The sequence below is a fragment of the Cyrtonyx montezumae genome, unplaced genomic scaffold, assembly GCF_038088225.1.
Source record: "Cyrtonyx montezumae isolate F1298 unplaced genomic scaffold, pur_monq_1.0 scaffold_8, whole genome shotgun sequence".
Lineage (NCBI taxonomy): Eukaryota > Metazoa > Chordata > Aves > Galliformes > Odontophoridae > Cyrtonyx > Cyrtonyx montezumae.
This window is the reverse complement of record NW_027072089.1, coordinates 48,951,031-48,971,857: the sequence shown is the minus strand read 5'-3', so window position 1 is coordinate 48,971,857 and position 20,827 is coordinate 48,951,031. Positions and strand designations below refer to the sequence as shown.

Genomic DNA, 20,827 nt, shown 5'->3' with positions numbered 1-20,827 from the left:
TTGTCTGTTAATCATGGATATGCTGAAAGTCTAGAAGTCACTTACTCACAGGAAGCATGAAAGCTTTTCTTCCTCTCCAGCCTCTTGTGCACAAAAAGAAATCTGGTATGCAAACATCCTGGACACAGTTCTCTTGCAAATAAATCATCTCTTAATTCTATGATGTAACTGGTAAATCTCACATTTGACCATGAGTAGATGAGAAGTACATCAACATTATTTATTACAAAATCCTGTGTGAATAGACCTCCTTGTTTATGTATAGGCCTCCTTGTTTGCCTGTCTGTTTATGTATCTATCCATTTATTTTCCACTTTCTGATCAAATATTTAAATTTATCTCCAGAGCTAGTAGAGAACAAATGTTAGCATGAGTTTGCCAGTGGTCTTCACTCCCCTCTAGAGACTCTGTTTCATAGATGTTTGCTAACAAGACTGAGTGATCATATTCAAATTTCAACCAGTTCTGATTTTGGCAATAAGGTTGTGAAGAATTTCTTCTCTTCCTCTTTCTTCCTCTTCCTCTTCCTTCTCCCCCATAAAATAAGGGTTGGACAGGGAAGTGCTCTTGGACTCTGGGAATGGTAAAAGTCAGACAATTCAGTATGACATGTCCGAAGTGCCTGAATCACTTTGGGAACTGAGTTTGTAACTCAATAATCCTTATGACTTTTCAGTGTTTTATCTGTGATCGTTATTATAAGTGCTAGGAAGTTAATTGAATCAACTCTGTACTTCTAATTTTCCAAATGAAAGTATTAACTAAATCTACTTGTACTGCAGTATTTCAGGAGCTAAGAATTCACTAATCATTGCCCATGTTCATTTTCATTTTCTTGCCAAAAATCAATCCACTTTTTTGAACATAGTCTTCCTTTACTCTTATGCTTCCTAATATGTCTATTCCTAATAAATTAACAGTTTTAGTACATTTATTGTTCTTACTGTCATACTTACATAAAAATTTAAATAGGAAGTTCTACTGGAGCAAAGTCCATGAAAAACATTTTGTTTTGCATTGTGTTGTAGTTAAGCATCATTATAATTGTTGCTTTTTACATATAATTGTTGCTTTTTCCTAAATCACACTTTTGTATCTGTTTGGTCTTTTGTTCTCTAAGAAAGAGTCAGCTTTGAAATATGCCCCATTTGGAAAAGCCCTTCAGACAGATCTTTGGGACACTTATTTATCAGCGTGGGTGAAGGTAGTTTCTATACATTTTAGTATTCCTTTAACAGTAGAGCAAAGATCTATTTAGAAGCCAAGCCAAATACTTCTATAAAATTATTTTCCAATGCATCTTACCCTGCAGGTGGCTTTTGGGAAACAGGATAATTTAGTAGCCCATGAAAAAAGTTGGGATTAATATTGCTTATTCTATGCTTCCAGCTTTAAAGCAAATTCAAATTTTTCACCTTAGGACTCTCTCTTGTTATTTTGCCTTTGTAATAGTGCATGTTTTATCAATAAAAAAACTTGTGCAAAAAAGTCAGTTCAGGGATGAGAAGTACTGATTTTTTATCATGGCATTGTAAATCTGTAATGTTGGGATCAATGAAGATTTCAGTTTCCAGATGGAATGTCTGTATTCATAATTTCTGAAAACCTGGCCACTTCTTTGTAACTCTGTTTGAAAAAAAAAGTGAATATTTTTGTTTTCTAATATGTTTTTTATTTTTCTAATATTATATAGGTATATAATATTAGATAAACTCAGATGAATATACCAGAGATGTGCATGTTTCAGTATATGTCTAGTAAGAAATGATGTATAATCTTTCTTTTCCATGGTATATCATTTTATTTTTCAGAGATAAATAATGTTCTTGTTATTTTCTTCTGCTATTGATGAATTTAAAATATCTACACACAAAAGAATCAGATTTCAAAACATAGAATGGAATATAATGGAAGTAGAATAAAACAGGAGTAGAATTAGTTCAGATGGAAGAGACCTTCAAAGGCCATCTATTCTAACAGCCTGAGCACTTCAGGGCTAATCAAAAGTTAAAGCATACTATATATTTGCATAATACTAGGAGCATTATGATAATGTGTGGAGAATGTAGACAGATATGGGGTATCAACCACCTCACTAGAAATATTCGCATATAACTTTGAAGTGAAATGATTTTAAAATTATGTTATTCTTCTCCTGGCTTCTAACTTCTAAGAGTGAAGTTGCATCACCTTTCAAAGCCTTTCCTTGTAGCCATGTGAGCTGAAAGTGGATATGTATATTCTTTGTAAGGGAAAGCTGTTGAATCTCATACTTGACCCCACAGGGTGGAACTTCAAAAAAAAAAAATAATTGGATGCTCAGTAATGTTTAAACTGTGAAAGACCCTTTTGCAACATTAATCATGCAACTACATCTCAGTTTTAATGTGGAAATGGTTTTAACTTAGTCTCTGATATGCTAGACTCATATCTGCTCTATGAGAATGACACAAGCAACTGCTAGATATCTAATTCATTAAATTGCAGGTAATCAAGCATCCAGGGTGGAAATGGCAGTACAGTTTTTATATTTGCTCCATATTGCTTCAAACCACAGTATAATCTATCTTCTTCTCTGTCATCTCTTCTTCCCTCCCGTCCCACTCTCAGTGTAGTGACATGATATTTCTTCTGCTTCAGCATATAAAAGCTGCTTTGGTTTCATTTTATTTATTTGCTGTCTTCTTGTGGCTTGAATATATGTATGTTTGCCATCAGACTGCATCTCCTTGCTGTGTGATGACATTGGCAAGTGATTGCACTACCAAAAGATTCATTGCTATAGCAGATGCAGTTGTGAATGAACAATTAAATCAGCTGTTACTTTTAAATTGAAAAATTAAAGTCAGTAGAGAGTCAGTCAGTGGATAGAGCACCTGAATGCCAAAACCAATGATAAGAAGTCATGCAGTGATACAGAAAGCCTGATATAATTCGAAGGCAAAAGAATGTGTTTTTGAATTCTGTAATTTGAGTTCCTTTACGTCATTCAACAATTGTCTTCTAGCTGATAACATTTAAGTAAAATATTGATTAGCTATGTATCTCAAATGTGTTCATTGTGATACAATAGTTTCAAGAGCCTCTTTTAGACATTTGAAGTGTGGTCAAACAGTCCTCTTTCTTGAGAGTTCTGGAGATACTCAGAATGACTCAAAAAGCTGATAGAAATACAATAGAAATGCAAAGAAAAAGATATGTAAATGCCCAGAAAATTTCAGTAGGGTTTGTCTACATTAAAAAGGAAGATAATTATAAAGACTTCTGGGCAAGAAGCAACATAATGTGAAAGGGCAGTAGTGTGAATTAGTGAATAACTAATCATACACACAGAAAAAAAGAGGAAATGTGTGAGGTGTTTTTTTTTTTCAGGATATTTGTGACATGACTGAATGTTCTGTGCTGACTTTTCCAAGCAGCCAGTTATTTATTCTTTTCCATATGTTCATGATGAGAAAAAATGGAGCAGAGGTTAACACCCCCAGTTCACTAGGGACTCGTGGTCTCTGCACACTGTCAGAATGTACAGGAATGTATACAGTTAGTTATTGTGAAATATGGAATTATGTGAACACTAAGAAGCCAAGATTTCCCTTCATGGGCTATCATCTAGAGGAGAAAGGACATGGGAGGATAGAAAAGGATGCAGGGTTTGATGCTCACATCAGTTCAGTGCTGCTGCAAATCAGGCTGCTTTGCCCTCATATTCCTTCTCTAATCTTCACCAATAATTTATAATTGGTATCAGCTGATGATCTGTCTCTCTTTTTCCATGGCAAAATGAGTGAACTGGGAACTTTATCACCCTACTCTTTACTGTCCAAGAGATGACAAACCTTTGAAAGACAAAGATATCTATTAATTTCTAGTGTTGTCTCGGAAACATCCACCTAGTCAATCTCTCCTGTTTATTTCTGGTATGTCTTTAGCAATGGAACACCAAGTGTCTTCAAGCTCTGCTTCAATTCTGTGTCACTTTTAACATCAATCCCAGGCTGTATGACATGGTTCCTGCAGTGGGAAGCAGACTCAGAGACTGACGCTGTAAGGTGAAATTATTTAATTGATCCACTTACTCTAAATACTGATCTCAATGTCTTAAAATCAAGAGTGAACAAATTGTACAGTATGCAGCAGAATAACAAAGCCTGTGGATTCCTGTGGATTTGTCTTTCTGGATCTTTTGTGTTATCACATAACTTATCCACTTGTGCACCTTGTGTCATGTTTAAGCCTTGTTCTTTGTGGAATGATCTGAGATACAGCTTTGTTAGTTGCAAGCAGTATCACTATGATTTTTTTACTTGGTGTATCAGCTTTCCTCAGGCCTGTATTCTAGCTCAAGGACGTGGTCCTTGGAAGGGAGTTCCTGCATCAGAAATAACAGATATGCTGCTGCATCCCTTGTGAACTCCAGATAATTGACCAGGCCTTCTATTCCAGCTATTTCTTCAGTCCTGTTTCCTCTCTGGGACTTGCTCTGGTACTGTTGATGTTTTGCAGACATGCCCAGTATAGTCCCAGTGGGAGCACACAGGGATGGTTTTTGCACCATTCATGCTCTTCTCACAGGGAGCACTTCACATTCTGAGCAGGTTTTTCATAGCTTGCCCTCCAATGTTGTGTATGTCTGCAAAATGCTGATTACACATTTTTTAATATAGAATGTTAGTATTCTAACTTTCTAACTTTATGAGATGTTTTTAGAAAAAAAAAATAAGAAAGAAACTCCTTATAATCGTCATAGATGCACCTTGGATAAAAACAATTAGATAGATAAAAATAAGGAATTGTGAGATACAGAAATGTAAATAAAATAGGTAATTTTAATTTCTGGTAGAAATTTCCACCACAGGATTCTAGTGCCTCTGAAGCATACTTCACAGTGTCATATTGATCTGATGGTCTGGGCTGTCTCAGCAGTTGCTTAAGATCCTCTCAGAAGTCACCTCCATTCAATAGAAAACTTTTTGCCCAGCTGTTTGTGTTAGATTATAATGCTGTTCGTTTCAAGCCACTCCATCTGCTTATTTTCTTTTCAACTAAATTAATTTCAGCTAACTTTTCTCATGCCTTTTAATCTAGGGATTCAAGGAAACAAATATCTGATAGAGCATATTTAATGGCCTGCGTTTGAGCTCTTGAATTGTTAGTCTGTTGTCAATGTTTTTCTTGGCACAGCCTGGCCTCCTGCAGTACAGTGGTAGCTGAGAGCAATACAGTGGTAAAGTCACTAGTAGTCAAATGTGAACCAGTTTCTGTTTTCATCTGGAGAGCAATCAGAAATGCAATTAGTATCCAAAATCTTTCTAGGACTCAGGCTTAACCATTTGGCTTTGTGTTGTTTTTATTTTTTCTTTTTTTCCTGTTGTTGTTATTGTTGGGTTTTGTTCATGAATGAATCATTTAGGGGTGATGGATTTGAATGATCTTTTAAGATCCCTTCCAACCCAAGCCATTCTATGATGCTAGACCTCCAAATATGAGTTGGCTTATAAAAAACAAGTTTTAAGCTCAAGGAGGGGAGTTTTAGATTGGATGTCAGAGTGAAGTTCTTCACAGAAATTGTGGTGAAGTGCTGGAACAGACTGCCTGGAGAGGTTGTGGATGCTCCATCCCTGGAGGTGTTCAAGAGCAGGTTGTATGGGGCCCTGGGCAACCTGGTCTAGTACCAGATCTGGAGGTTGGTGGCCCTGGAGCTTGATGATCCTTGGGGTCCCTTCCCTTGACTGCTATCAAACCATGCCCTGGGGCTAAAGAGGCCTCTGCAGGGTGCTGATGGGTGCACTCCATTTTCAGGTAAAATTAGGACTGCTCAGTTTCAACTCCTCTTTGCTGCATTTGGGTCTTAGTAGTCCCATCCTTGAAAATGGTTGACCAAGGCAGGAGTCTTGCACACAAAATAGTACCACAGTTGGCTCCTGCACCTGAGAAGGATCTTCAGCTGCCATTCTTTCCAGCCACTGACCAGATAGCCCCAAGTAATGCAGGGAATCTGTCCTCTCCCCTTGCATGTAAACATAGAATATTTGTCACCTGGGAACTATGTCATGTGTACTCCATGTTAAGAAAAATAAGAAGTTGCATATTGGAGCATTAATATATTTAGTTTGACATTCATTTCTAGAATTGCACAAAAGTGCACCAAATTTAAATCAGGATGCTGCTTCTGGCCAGTTTCAATGGAAATCAACTGGATGTTGGTCTCTAAACCATTGAGATTTTCTGACAGTGAAAGAGGTGAAAATGATCTTGTTGCCTTCTGTACAGTCTTTGTGGATATTCCCATCCCTGCTACTTGGCAGGGATAGCATTTGGATATTTTTGAATTAGGAATAGGCAAGTGGGTGAAGATGGGTCCTCCATGCGCTCAGTGAAATTTTTTGGGCACTCCAGCTTGAACCACAGCATTTCCTAGTGGCTGTGTGCCTTTATTCTGTATTGAGGATAGTCTGGCTCTGTAAAATGACAGTAATTTACAATGTCACTTGCTGTAATTGAGGGAAATATCTACAGCTGGCTGAAAAAATTAGATGTGTATTTTATTTTCTGTGAGTGCATTATATGCTGGCTCCAGAATGAAATAAAAAGTAGTATGAAATGATGATATGTTTGTGCTCCAACCAGTGAAAGCTGCGAAGAGAAAAAGCAAAATATGTGTTGAAATAGCCACAGAATGTCAGCTTCCTTCACTCTTTTCAGCACTTTAGTCAAGAGTATTGTGGAACATATCTGTATGTCTTTCCATAAACAGTTAGCTGTCATTAATCAAGTATTTATGATTTAATTGTGAGTGTTTTGCAGTGATCAGTGATTCCTGAATTAGTGCTTTGGCCAAATCCATATACAATATGTGTAGATGAGAAGCAAGTGAGGAATGTATATTCTTGTGATAGAAAGTCTCTTTGAAGAATCCAGAGTAAAATGCCTCTACAGCTGAAGCGTCCTCTGCTCTCTTCTGCTCATTTTGGCTCTGCCCCTGTTCAGGATCATGTTCCCATTTTGACCTGAAATAATTTGTGCTGTGGATTGACTTGTCATTCCCACAGCCTCGAGGGGCTGGCACACGCCACGCCATGGGTGTGGATGGGAATGTGCTCACTTCCTCCTTGGCTGTGCAGCTTCGGTTCTGCTGCACATTTGGAGCTGCGGGACACGGGCAAAGCAAGCTTTATGTTGTACTGTCACGAGCCTGGCAGTAGCACAAGTGAGCGCTTTGCGTGATAGCTGCTAAATCCCTGCTAAATTTTATGCCTTGTGTGTGCTGCCTGGGGCAACCTGGAATTTGCCCTTTCCTAGTGGATCAGTGATGGGCAAGAAACAGTGGGTGCTTTAAAAAAGAAACCTTGGCATAAACTAGCTTTGTACATATTGCGTATATCCATAATTTTTTAATGTCGAATGGTTTGTGCAAGCAGTGACATACCAAAGTCTTGGCATGTGCATTCAGTTTCAACTAGCTGCACTCCCTCAGCATGCACAGCAGTATTTGGAAAGCAAATGTTTGGTTAATATGTGGTTAAGCACTTTTGCAATACAGAAAGTGTTCTTCCCTGCAAGCTGTCTGTCCTGAGAAAGTGAAGTGTACTTTTGGTTTTTGAATTCATGCAAATGTCATTTGTAAGCAGCGATTAAGATTTTACAAATACTTTAGGAGCCTTTTGAACTTGTATGTTGGGTAGGTCACTGCACGCTAAGTATTTTTATAATTACTTATCTGTGCATTTTTGCTTCCCTCTTCCTCTCAGCTTTTTACTTTGCATGACCAAAATTCTCTCAAAATGCAGTTTCCAGTATTTTGGGTAAAATTTATGGCATTTGACAGTTATATTAAGGGAGCACAGGATTAAGAGTGGTCATGAACAGCCCCGTGGACATTCATATTAATATGACAGTAAATCCCTGTTTTGCTTTTGTGATGATGTTCCTTGCCTTCAGTTTGTGGTTGAGCATGAGGTAAAGGAAGGACTGAAGGGAGACCTGCCAGCACTCAGCAAATGGTGTAGTTTACCCATGCCCACAGTTTGCCCTGAGGGTCCTATCTAGGTTGCTTTTGGAACCGACTTCAGATCAGAATTGCCATTTGAACTGGCAGGGACAAGTCAACACCAGCATGAATACAGAATGTGAATACCCTGTGTCCAGAGAAGTGCTGGCTGTGTCTGTGACGGGGTCCACAGTCCTTGGATCCAGACAGGTTATGTTTGAATCCCTGAGCAGTGCAAGTACAGAGGCAGACATTTCATTCTCACTTCAAAGGCAGAGGGGACAAGGTGCCTTTTTAATTTCTTCCTAGCTGCAACTAGCAGGATCTCATTCTTGAGATCCGCTTCCAACATCAAGCACATCTCTAAGGCAGTCTGATTTCTTGTCCTTAGCGTCCTCAGTTTCCACATTTTTTTGTGTCACAGAGAGGATACTACTGATAAAAAGCTCCTTCACAGTACAGCTCATACGTGATGCTACCAGTCTACATTTTCTGGGACCGTGTTTTTGAGTCTGGGATTTGATTTACCTCCAATCCAGTTTACAGTTGCAGATGAAACCAATGGGAATTCTGCTTTACACTTCTGTGGTGGTGAATTAATTACACCTTAACACCAGATCCACTCTGAAATGTCAGATGTCTCATGAGAACCAAACATGATGAAAGTTTTGGACACTATGCATCTCTTCCTTAGTTTAGCACCTATAAATCCTTAATACGTTACCTAACAAGTTTTATGAGCTCTGCTTGCTAGAAAGCAGGCAGCTACTATCAGAAACCCCTGAGGGAACTGAAGGAATCATGGAATCAAAGGGCTTGGAAGGGACCCCCAGGAGTCATCAAGTCCATGCCTCCCCCCTCTCCTAAAGTATGTTCCATATAGTAGGTTGTACAGCATGCAGTGTGTGGCTTTGGAAGAGTTTGTAAAACTATCAGGAAAAAATATTTTTGAATACTTTTTTTTTTTTTAAGAGTGTTCAATATAAAATCATGCTTTTTACAAGGCATTGTTAGGATTGTTAGCATTATCGTTTTATATAAGCTTACGTTGCAGGTAGATGCTGAGCTAATCTGAATTCTCTTTAAGACAGGATTTTTTCCCAAGACCTTTCTTTGTAACAAAATATTACATATTAAAGTTCAAAAATGATTGGTGTTCATTCTCTGTGTGAAGTTCTTTTTCTCTTTGGTATTATGCATATTGCTTTCTACATGTATTACTGTATACTTTATTCTATTCAAGTCATTGCATTTTTAATTCTAATAACTATGGTGCTGTACTGCTTTTATTCTGCAAATCTGGAATAGCAAGGAAGATACCATTCCTAGGAAGCAGAAGTGGACCAGATAATGCAGCATCAATGCTTCATTGTTAAGCAAAGCTTTGTGCATTTGGTAGAAAAATAAGTAACTCTAATTTGTGAGAAATCATTATTCTAGAAAGAGGAAAAATATGTAATTATTTTCAGAAAACTCAAATGCTATTTCGAGAGCATCTAGGAAGAATATATTGTTTAAATAATGCTCACTTCAGTCCTCCAATGCATTTGCATTCTGCTTTACTGTATGAAATGAGAGAGCGTTTTTATCCTGCATTTCCACTGCTAACTATATTCTCTGTTGACATGATAGAACAGTTTCACACAGTTGCAGAAGAACTCTTGCAATCCTAGCCTTAGTCATTGTTCCTTGTCTTAAAAACCGTGTAAGTTTCAGCCAGAGGTATCTATTGCAATTAAACTCACCTTGTAGGTAAATTCTGTAGTCTAAGTGAGTAAGCAATGCCATACTATGTCTATGCCCAGTTCATTTTATTCTGATTCTTGAAGTGATTAAAATGAATAGTTTCTCTAGGAGATCTCTTTAATTGGTTTGCTGTGTTCCTGGTTTAATTCCATCACATGAGAGCCTCCTTTGGAGGGACGAGCACAATGCATAGGCTGTTATCAAATGCAAAGTCTGACCATGTGTGAATGCGCAAATAGAGTGAGAAATGTTTGTGGAATTATTGCAGTATTTACCTTTTTTGTTTTGTCCTGCCAGAGATAACAAATGGGAATAACTGATTTTTGGTTTAGCTGATGCTATGAAAAACTGGGGAGCAAATTGCTTACGGTCAAATGAAGCAGTTCACTACTCTGCTTTGCAGAAGAATGTACATTTCTCTATTTTCAAGTGATATTTTGTTTCCCCTTTAATTATCACACTGAGGTCAATTTGTTTTCCTTTTCATGGGGAGCTGGGGACGGTGTGCATTTGTGAATGGTTCTGGTGAATAAGCTATTCATGTGTGGGATTTCTCCCTGTTCTGTGCTTAGTATCACTGCTCAGCTTCTGTATTGCCCGCCTGAGCTGCACATTACCTCTTTCACAGCAACACAACTTAATGATTTATTTTGAAAAATCAGAGGCACTTGGTTTGGGTTAGTGGAAAGAAATGTGAGCCACAACAGAGGCAGCACTCCCGCAGGGTCTTCTTGTTCTGGGGGTGCTGAAGGAGGACAACAACGTCATGTACCCAGCCTGGCTCCGCAGGATTACCATGTGAACAGGGAGAACCTGGTACAACTCAGCAGCACTGGTTATAAAGGCTTTCAGCTTGTTTGTGAGGGAGTGGTTGAAGACAACTGACTTGTGCCTAAAGTTCAGATGTGGTGCAAAATTAAATTTTTTTGGGACGCCATACCTGCGTACAGAAAAAGCCTGTATGTAGGAGTATATGTATATATATATATATATATATATATATAGGATTCTTTTTGACACTAGTGAATGTATGCTTTTTAAAAACTAACACTGCTTTCAGTTTTTTTGAACTTATTCTAAAAAAAAAAATACTCGTGATACTTTTCAGAATCAAGAATTCAGATTCTGTTGGCACACGTTTCGGAAAACAGCCTTAATAAGCGGGTTGCAGCATAGCAATTGGGATAAGTGCAGCTAATTCATTGTTATGGCTGTGAATCCTGGGTTTTGTTTGGTTCATTAAAAGTGTACTTTTTATTACTTCCTGACAAAGGAGATGCTGTAAAGTCAGTGCCTTGACAAAGTGATCTTCAGTGGCAGAACTGCGGCACTGCAGAATAAACAGACATGCCAAGCCTGCATTTTCTGTAACATTAAACAGATTGGCTGTCCTGTCATGCACCAGATGACTCTGTGGCACATTTTCCTTGAAGTAGCAGCACAGGAAAACATACAAGCAGTCCATTGAGGACTTAGCCACCTCATTCTTTCACAAGCTTTTCAGTTACCTAATTTTTTTTCCTGCTTCAGTACTACTTGGTGCCATTAATGAAATATTTTGAAGCTGCTTAGCTGCTAGAGCACATGACTATTCCAGGTTGGTCTATAACAGTAAAGAGCTTCCAATGAAGAAGTTCCTTGTTAGTAGAGTTGACATTTCTTTCTTTTCATTGACAAAGAAATGCTGGGTCAGCAGTAGTGATGGCAAAAGTAGAAATGTTGGATCTTGGATTTAGATTAACAGGCCAGTGAGACTCCTGATAGTGATCATGTCCTAATTGCATTAAAGGCTTTTTAGGTACTCCAGATCTGCTAACATGATGGCAAATTGAAGAAGTCCCAGGTAACTTCTTCACTCATAGCTTTTTTTTCAGGCTTCACAGCTGCTAATGGTAAAGAAAGGACAAAGGAGATATCTTTTTTTGAACCTGCAAAATAAACTATCAAGTTTTAAACCTCGTTCAGCTAAGCCTAATGAGCTATATAGATACCTCACCTGTCCTCAGAAATGATGATAGAAACAAAGACCTAAAAAAATCTGTTAAAATAAGAATTGCGTATCTAAATTATGTTAACATCACATTTGGCTGGTACATACTGTACACTTTGAAATCTAAAACATCTCAATAATAAAAGTTAGAAGTCTATATCCTCTCATTAATAAAAGTTAGAAGTTCAGTAAGCACTTGAAGTGACTAAACAAACCATTCATTGTGCCACTAAATCTGAATCCGGGTTCTCCATTTTAACAGTGAACCAAATTCAAATACGGCATCCAAAACCTTGAAGTCACATTTTCCAACATGAACGATTAGATGTACATAACAGAGTAGTGATACTCCCTCTGAAAATAAAATTCATCCAGAGGAGAAGGGTTTTCTAGGTGGGGAACTAACAGTATCTCTTTCATTAATATTTAAATATTAGAACTTAAGTGCTTGTACTTAAATACTGAAAAAGATATTCAGAAGGTCTGATTGAGTAAAATATATTAAGATATTAAAATGTTAACAAAATAAGACATGTTAAAACATTACAGATGCTGACAACCATGTCACCCCTCAGAGATGACTTGATCTGCAGCTTGGTGGAGCTTGGAACTTTGTCCTTGCAAACAATATCTATAAAGAGATTGTCATTTACGTACATAGTTCTCCTAGAAATGTACCTGAAATGTTTCTTGTATGTGTTGGTCAGCGCAAAATCAATTTAGACTGGGGTTAATCAGAATATGAAGTATCAGCAAAATACGATGATGTGAGCTGCCAGAGAATAATAACTTACGCTACTTCTGGAGAGCAAAACTAGCTCTGCCTAGAGTTCTCGGTCTTCCTCATATTCCTGGTATTCTGAATCCTTCTTACAACTGGGTTTTGGTTTTTCTTTGCACTGAGCTAACTTTCTGTTCCAATTGAAAATGTCCTTAGAAGTAACAAATGTTTTTTGTTCTTTTTTTTTTTTTTCATCCCGTACAGTGTGAAAGGAGCAGATGCTGGCAATGTGATCAGACTATTTGTACCAGACATCGGGATGTTCATTGCAAGCCTGACAATATGGCTTCTCTGCCGCAACATGGTTCAGAAGGCAATAACCGAGGATGCAGTGCAGTGCAACGCGCAACTTGAAAATGAGGAAATGGTATGAAATACCCACTTCTGTTTGTACTGCTTCTAGCTAACAGTGAGCTTTGGCATTCCTTTTCAGGTTGTATTCTGAATTAGTTTGATGAACGTGGAGTATGCTAAGTGTACTTTCTTTCAGGGAGCAAAACACTTGATTTTAAAATGGAAAAGCTACTGTGGTTATTGTCTCGAGAAAACAAAGCAGAATATGAAAAGAGGTAGATTTTCTACTGAATTTTCAAATTGTTTTGAAACTTTTGAAAATTGCTGACCACCATTTGTTTCTTAACCAGAGCTTCATATACATAGGATACAAAGGATTTTTGCCATGTATATTGCTCAGTTTTTTTAGATAGTACATTTTTCCAAACTTGGTATTGAAGGACAGCAGAATCTAAGTGATTATCATAAATAATTCTTTGCAGAAAGGAGATGGCACATTATGTTCAGGGAGGGAATGATCTGAAACAGTGATTATGCAAACAGTCAAGTAAGCTTGATGATATTTCTTGGGAATGACACAGCTGGAATTGTTGATGTGTTTGCTGTGTATTTTACTGGTGGGAAGAATGGTAAAGATCGTGAATGCAGAAAGTTCCACTTATAGAGGGAAACAATTTTATAATATAAAAAACCGCAATGGGAATTTAGCCCAGGGTACAGAGAAATTCCCAGTATCAGTCTTAACATTTTTTTTATCAGACTGCCTAGTGTGCCTTGCGTCTCGTGTTCTTCCTTGTTTTACACATGGGTGAAATGTTTTTTTTCTTTACCCTCAAAATTCCAGTTTTCGGACAGAAAGTTGGAAATTGCTCACTTCAAATACAAATTGCATTTTGAAAGTGGGTAAAGCGTTGAGGAGATCACCTGCCCACACTGGAGTCACTGTAGAGGGGTAAAAATCTGTGTGTGTTATTCTGTTGTCTGGCTTGTGGTATTGCTAGAAGCTGGTTGAAGTTCTAGCACAAGAAAGATCTGTACCAGGACTGTGTCTACATCAAGTTGCTTGTAATTTCTTAGGGGTTCTCCAGGCAGCTGAGGGCTGTGTGAAGATAACACCCTTTAACTACACGTTGAAGGATACACTGGCCTCGGTGTGATCAGAATACGCAAGATTCTGCCAGTTTTATCTGCTTTAAATCTGCTTTATCGCTGGAGCTGTGCAGAACAGATTTAGCACAAGGCTAGAATCTAGGGCTGTATCTGCAAGGGGAGAAACTAGAAACATTAAGAAAAGTGACCAATTGTTATGTTTTGTGTTCAGTCTATCTTTAATAAAAAAGTTATATTTTACCAAAGTGGGCTCTGACAAACTTCTCTGAAGCCCTTGGTCTCCTGGATAGACAGGAGTCTAAAACATGTGTTTGCATATGTATAAAATAAGAGCAGTGTAATAGCAGAAGCTCAGAAGAAAGACAAAAGGACATACTGAGGTTCCTCTCAATCTATATGAAAGTGTTTAAGTATTAACTTTTTGGTTAGTTCAGAGCCTAGAGTCTGGGTAGGAGAAGGGAGCTCAGTCTCATGGAAACAAGGGATGCTGTCTGCCAAGCAGGGCTCAGTAGATCTGCTTGGAATGCAAGAAAAAAAAACTGAGCTAACCAGCAGTGATCACAAAGAACAGAGGGCAGCTTTAAATTGGATGTGTCATAGACAATGGCTACCTCAAGGCATTCCACTGATACAATTAAAGTTGGCAGAATAATCCACAAAGAGTGGGGGTGAAAAAGAGAAAACTTTGACAGCAAAGAAACACTGATACTGGGCAAATGAAAATCTGCATAAATATATTTCACTTCTTCACATCAAAACATAGGAAATAATATTTATGTTCTGTGGGCTATATGTATAATAGATTACTTAGTGAACACTGCAGCTGTGTTTAGATATAGAGGCACCAAAAACTTTACCACAGTTGATGGGTTTTTTTTGCTTTGTTTTTGAAGTGTAATGCTTACTGTCATGTGAGCTGATCTCCAGTGTTTTGAAGAATTCTGATCTTCACAGCTGAAATGATGGATTAACATTGGAATAACCTGCTTGTCTTTAAAGATGGGAGTAAAATGGAGAGTGGAAAATTAAATACACATTAAACACATATTTTCCAAACTTCAACTTTCTCTTTGTAGGTGTCTGCATATAACATCCTGGAATCATTTCTGCTAGTTAGGAGGCTGCAGAAGCAGCTGAATCTGCTCGGAATTGGCAAGACTGTAAGGAACCTAATGCATATGCAGAGCATGCAGCTGAGTGTCTGAATTTGGAAAAATATTGGCATGGTCTAAAATGAGTCCAAAGCATGTGGGTTTTATGAGATAATTTTCAATTCCTCTTTGATAAAGTCCACTGAAAAAGGGAAAACAAAGTGAACAGCTATTTGACTTCAACGTTATCTAATTGACACTTGTTTTGCCATGGCTCTGTACTGATACTGTAACTCCATTGAATTAGAATATACAAAATGAGTTAAAGAAATAAGTGCCCTACAAATAAACGCTTCAGAAGTGTTGAGCTTGGTACTGTGCCGCTAAGGGAAGTAGTCCTGGGTTTTTAGAACAGCTCCATAGCTAATTAGAGAGTCGAAGAGCCTATACTGAGATTTCCTTTTAACCCTTGTCAGAAATCGATGGTACACAATTTTGTTAATACCTCTGCTGATTTGAACTGATTCAACATATCCATAGATGAAGTTTAACTAGGCAAAGTGCAAGGTGTTGCATGTGGGTCAAGACAATTTCAGATATGAGTACAGACTGGGAGAACTGCTTGAGAGCAGCCATGTGGAGAAGGCCATAGGAGTCTTGATGGGCATGACCTAGGAGGGTGCTCTCACAGCCTGGAAGGCCAACTGTATCCTGGGCTGCATCAAATGAGAGGTGGCCAGCAGGGAGAAGGAGTGGACTGTCCCCCTCTACTCTGTCCTTGTGAGGGCCCACCTGGAGTATAGTGTTGAAGACTGAGGTCTGCAGAGCTGTTGGAATGGGTCCAGAAGAGAGCCAAAAAGATGATCAGAGGGCTGGAGTGTTTGTTCTATGAAGAAAATCTGAGGGAATTGAAATAGTTCTTGGAGAAGGGAAGGCTCTGGGGAGACCTCATTGTGGCCTTACAGTATTTGAAGGGAGCTTACTGACTTTTTTCACAACCTGATAGTGACAGGACAAAGGATTATGGCTTTAAACTGAAAGATTTAGGTTAGATGTTAAGAAGAAATTTTTTACTCATGAATATGAATCCATCATATTTCAATTTTTTATCTGGGCATGCTGAAAAAAATGCCTGGAGTTCAGTAGCAGTTTTTGTACTTAGCTGCAGCAGTAGCATCCAGAAACCATCTGTAAAGCACAGTGGATCAGATTGCTCATGGATTAAGATGCAACTCAAAATCAGAAGAAGCATCAGAATCTGAATTAAAGACAACAAGGATTCGTTGAAAAATGGATGTCCTTCTCCATTACACTGTGTCCAACTGTGAGGGAAACAGATCTTCACCAGAAAAGTGTATTCTACAGAACAGAACTGGGGATAAGAGGTTGGAAGGCAGTAAGAGACTCTCAATTATTTGTAAGTAATGCTATCCCAGGAATAAGCAAAGAGTGTGGTTTTAATTAACAGTGAGTCATGAAGTAGGAAGGTCTGCCAGATACCAGGCTGCAGTCCAACTCATTACCACCCCTAAATGGTTGCACACTTGGAGCAAACGTGTCTGCAGGCCTTTTTTATTAGGGCTCAGAAAATTTAAAGCAGGTGAATTCAGCTGGAGAAAGGCCCAGATTGCAAATGCTGAAAAGCACAATGCCAGTCACAAGGTGTAAAAGGTGGAAGAAAACGAGAGAGCAGTTAACTCCCAGCTGCCGCTGAAAGTATGACATTTTTGATTTGATGCAGATGGTGGTTTAAATGCCAAAATGCAGATGCGGTATATCAGTCTGATAGGTATTAGAAAGGAAGTAGCTTTTTCTTGAGGCTGTTGCCTGATATTGTAAGTGACAGGGTAAAAATATCCTTGTGAGATTGTGTAACTTCATCTTTACAAGAGGTGTTGATGTTAAGCGAAATAAACAGTTGCAGTCTTTAGCGCAGCTTCCTCTAAGGCACTTGCTGCCTTGTTTATTCGGGCTTATTTCTCATTGGTGCTCTTCAGAAAAATGAAGGGACCTTGGGATCTCTGCTTTGTTCTACAGTGTGGGGCAAGCTTGATCCCACAGCCTCCACCCTTACTCTTCGCTGTGGAAAACAGAGATTAGTTTCTCAAAATGGGAAGAAAGAAAAAGTAAGAGGAAACTGTTTTAAAATAAACTAATATTTGGGAAGAATCTGAGGAGAACTTGGCTTGGAATGAAATTAAATGGTTCTCACTCTGGCCACATACTTGTTTTGTGCTCTAAAGCTTCTTACTTCATCTGTCTTTCAGCTTCTGTGTCTTAACAAATAGGAATGGTAATAATGCTCAGTTTCTTAACTTTACCTTTCTAATCATTAGGCTGAGGGTCTGGTACTATTTGTCATGCACCTACATCAGGCAGGTCATCCATTTAGAGCTCTCTTGATTCAAGTCTCCAAGTGCAAATGCAACATATACAGGACAGTTTAGACAAGCTCAGAGTTATATACCTTCCATGCTTTGTCTAAGGTGTTCTTAGTCTAGAAACTGCCCTTTTAGACCAGTACCCTCATCCTGTAAGTGGCTGGTACCTTGTGTATTACCACAGTAAGGAAGTAAGCGATAACTCTTTCCCCATCTCCAATATTGCTATTTATCTTGATCTCTCCTAGTGAGAGACTGGCTTTAATCCTAAAACATATGGTTTCATATCCCTTCCAAAAATGTTGTTGTTAATTATAGCTACTCTGTATAGTCTTGTTAAACATATAATTATCCAGTCACTTTTAATACCTCATTAATTTCTTGGCTTCAGTAGCATCATGGAGCAAGGACTTCCACAGCTTAATAACTGCTCTCTGATTTTATTTTAAATTTAACACCTTTCAATTTTATGGCAGGTCTCTTGTATTACATATTATAAAACAGCACGAGATATTATAAGGGAAATCAAATTATTTATTATCTTACATATTTATCCTTTAAAAGGTAAGCAGTCCTTGTTTTTTGGTTTTTTTTCAATATTTTTATCTGAAATGACTAATGTTCTGTGACATCCTCTTGAGCTACAGGGGATAGCAATGCCTCAGCATTTCAGATAAATGATCTAAATGATGGTATGATTACATTCCTTCTGAGATTCTGAAGATGTTGGGTAGGATGAATCTAATAGTGCATCATCTACTTGGACATCCTGTGTAATGAGCAGAACTAATTCAGACTAAGGCACACTCTGAGAAAGATGATTTTTTGCATTCCTTGTAGTTGGTAACACTTACAGGTCTCCTTTGAACTATTTACAGTGGTGCTCATGACCCTGTCTAGATGACTGTCCTGTTTTCCTGGGATGAGGTTAGTTTTCCTTAGATTATTGCTTTGTGTTTATGTTTATCTTCATCTAATATTATCCTAACGGTATCAAATTTTCACCTGGCTTGACCATCTGGCTCTGACTTCTGTAGACATATTCCCCCGTGCTATTTAGGCTTCTTCACTGTCTGCTTTCCTTAAGAGATGGTAAATAAGCATATCAAGATGCTACAGGTGGTAAAAGAGGGAAACAGAGGGAGGTAATGAATATCTTGGTTTCTTTAAGCTTCCTGAAGACACCTCTTTTGTGTTCTCACGTCACGTTTACCTCACCTTTTATTTTACTTTTTTCCCTTCAGCATGTTTATTTAGCATGATGTTTGTTCACTTTTTCTAATTGATTCTAAATACTTCTTTGATTTTGACCTCTGAACAACTTGTCCATACCCAGTTATTCCTCGTGTGCTTTGGATATGGTGAGAGTAAGATGTAACACCTTATTTATGTGGTTTAAGGAGAGTATCCTTATCTCTTTGCCAGCAGTGTTTGTAGTAGTGAAGTTTGCCAGACCTTATCCTGCCTCCCTAAGTAACAATTCTAATGCATCTTGTCTTAACTGGGGTCAGAAGTTTACAAGTTACATTAGCTTCTTTATTTGATGCACATATATTTGGATAAGTCTTAACACAAATACGCAATTACACTACAACAGTGCCTCAGCTAGATAATGTTACATAGTGCAATACATTATGTATTACCAAATGCTGTGAGCCTGTTTAGCATGAAACTTCAGCATGCACCTACCCTGGTTTGGTTAGAAACAGGACAGATGTGTAATGAAATCTGTCTTGTGACAGCTCTGCATTGGTCTTATTGGTTTGTTCTTCTGACAGACGTCAGTTCCTGGTTTTGAGATACAGTATGGTTAACCAGTAGAGCAAAATATTAGAGTATTATATCCTTTATCAGCTTAAGAGATGAATCACAAAATCAGATCTGATCACTCTCCTACTTTTTCAGGCAGTTGTATATGTAATTCCCTCAGGAAGATAGGATACACTGTCTTGAAAACAGGACTGTTTTTCTTCATCTCTTTGCTCCTGACTAGGCCCTGTTCTGAAACTGTGGGTTTTTTTTTGTGTTTGTTTGTTTGTGTTTAATTTATTTTTTGTCATTTGTTTTCTTTTTTGTTTGCTTTTTTTTTTCCTCATGGTTAGAAACCCTCTAGTTTAGGTTGTACATGTATTCCTGTCTGCATTATATTATTTAGTTTTTGTGCTCTTTTGATTCAGTATCAATTCTTCCCTAGCAATTATTTCCTTGATATTTGAGAGAAAAAAATATATATTATTGATGCTTGTTTTACAAGATGAAAGAAGTCGAGCAATTTTGGACCTTTCTATAGATTACATATTCCACTCTCCAATTCATCCCAGTAATCTGTGACTCTGTAGGGCAGTACTGAAAAAGTACGAGCTGAGGCACTACTGCAATAATCATGGCACTCCAGTTAGGCTATTTATCGTACTTCTCAACATGATGGATAATGGTACAATGTGTGCATTTCTTCATCCAGAAATTACTCCATATGGGTGCTATACAGCTTCACATATCTGCACTAGCTCATACTCATTTAGAGTTCATACTGAATTGTGCCTTGTAGTCACAACCCAAGCCTTCCTATTTCCTTTTCACTAAAAACCATGTTTAATCATCTCAGGCCAAACCACCAAACTCTGCCTGTGAGTTCCTCTCTCTTTTGCATTTGGCTTATATGTCTGACGGCTTTTTGAAGTTGAAATGTGAAACTCCATTTCCATATTCACTAAGTGAGTCTTGTGCTGAAATCACTTGATGTTTGCTCAGGTGCAGTAGGTATGCTGGAAGTGAAATAATCTTTGGCCTTCTCAGTACAATATCTATTGTATACAGTATTTAATGATTTTGACTTCCTGTTATCCTGCTTCAGAACTGTGCTTTTCTTTATTTTTTTATTTTATTTTTTTTTCATTTCCTCTGAATCTCTAAATACCTTTGTCCCTAAATGCTTCCAGTGTATACCTTTTTTTTTTGTGTGTAACAAATGGCTCTTTCCTACAGGAAATTTTACTCTGAAATTGCACACAGTTCATTTCTATCAAAACCTGCAGATGTATCGAAAGTCATTTTTCATGGTGCAACCTTTCCAATTTTATATGGTATTATGTAGGCATTTAACCAAAGATTTAAAATGCTTTAGACCAGTCAGAGATAAAATTCATTAAGATTATAGAATTTGAAGTTGATTTAGGACTTCTCTCCTCGTTATAATATCTGTTTTAGAATGTTATTCAGACTTCAGAAGGCCTCATTCTTCTTCACCTTACACCTACAAAATTACTTATTGCAATTGTCACACATTCGATTAGCTCTGCTGATTTAACATGTTTTTTCTCTGAAGTTACTGAGTGCAGAACTGACTGTGAGTGTACACAGCTGAGTCCAGAGAGTGAGTTTCTACTGCACTCTGGGCTTGTAATCTGCAGCCATACCTCCTCTCAGGTTGTGTGGAGAAAGGTTCTG

At 38.0% G+C, this 20,827-nt stretch overlaps 1 protein-coding gene across 1 annotated transcript in view; it reads left to right on the top strand.

Annotated features, from left to right (window-relative positions):
* Window positions 1-20,827, top strand: part of PIEZO2 (piezo type mechanosensitive ion channel component 2) — a 280,908-nt gene that overhangs the window by 138,105 nt on the left and 121,976 nt on the right. The window contains exon 5 of the mRNA XM_065752657.1: window positions 12,709-12,871. Coding sequence (XP_065608729.1) covers window positions 12,709-12,871 — 163 coding nt within the window. The remainder of the gene's footprint in view (window positions 1-12,708; window positions 12,872-20,827) is intronic.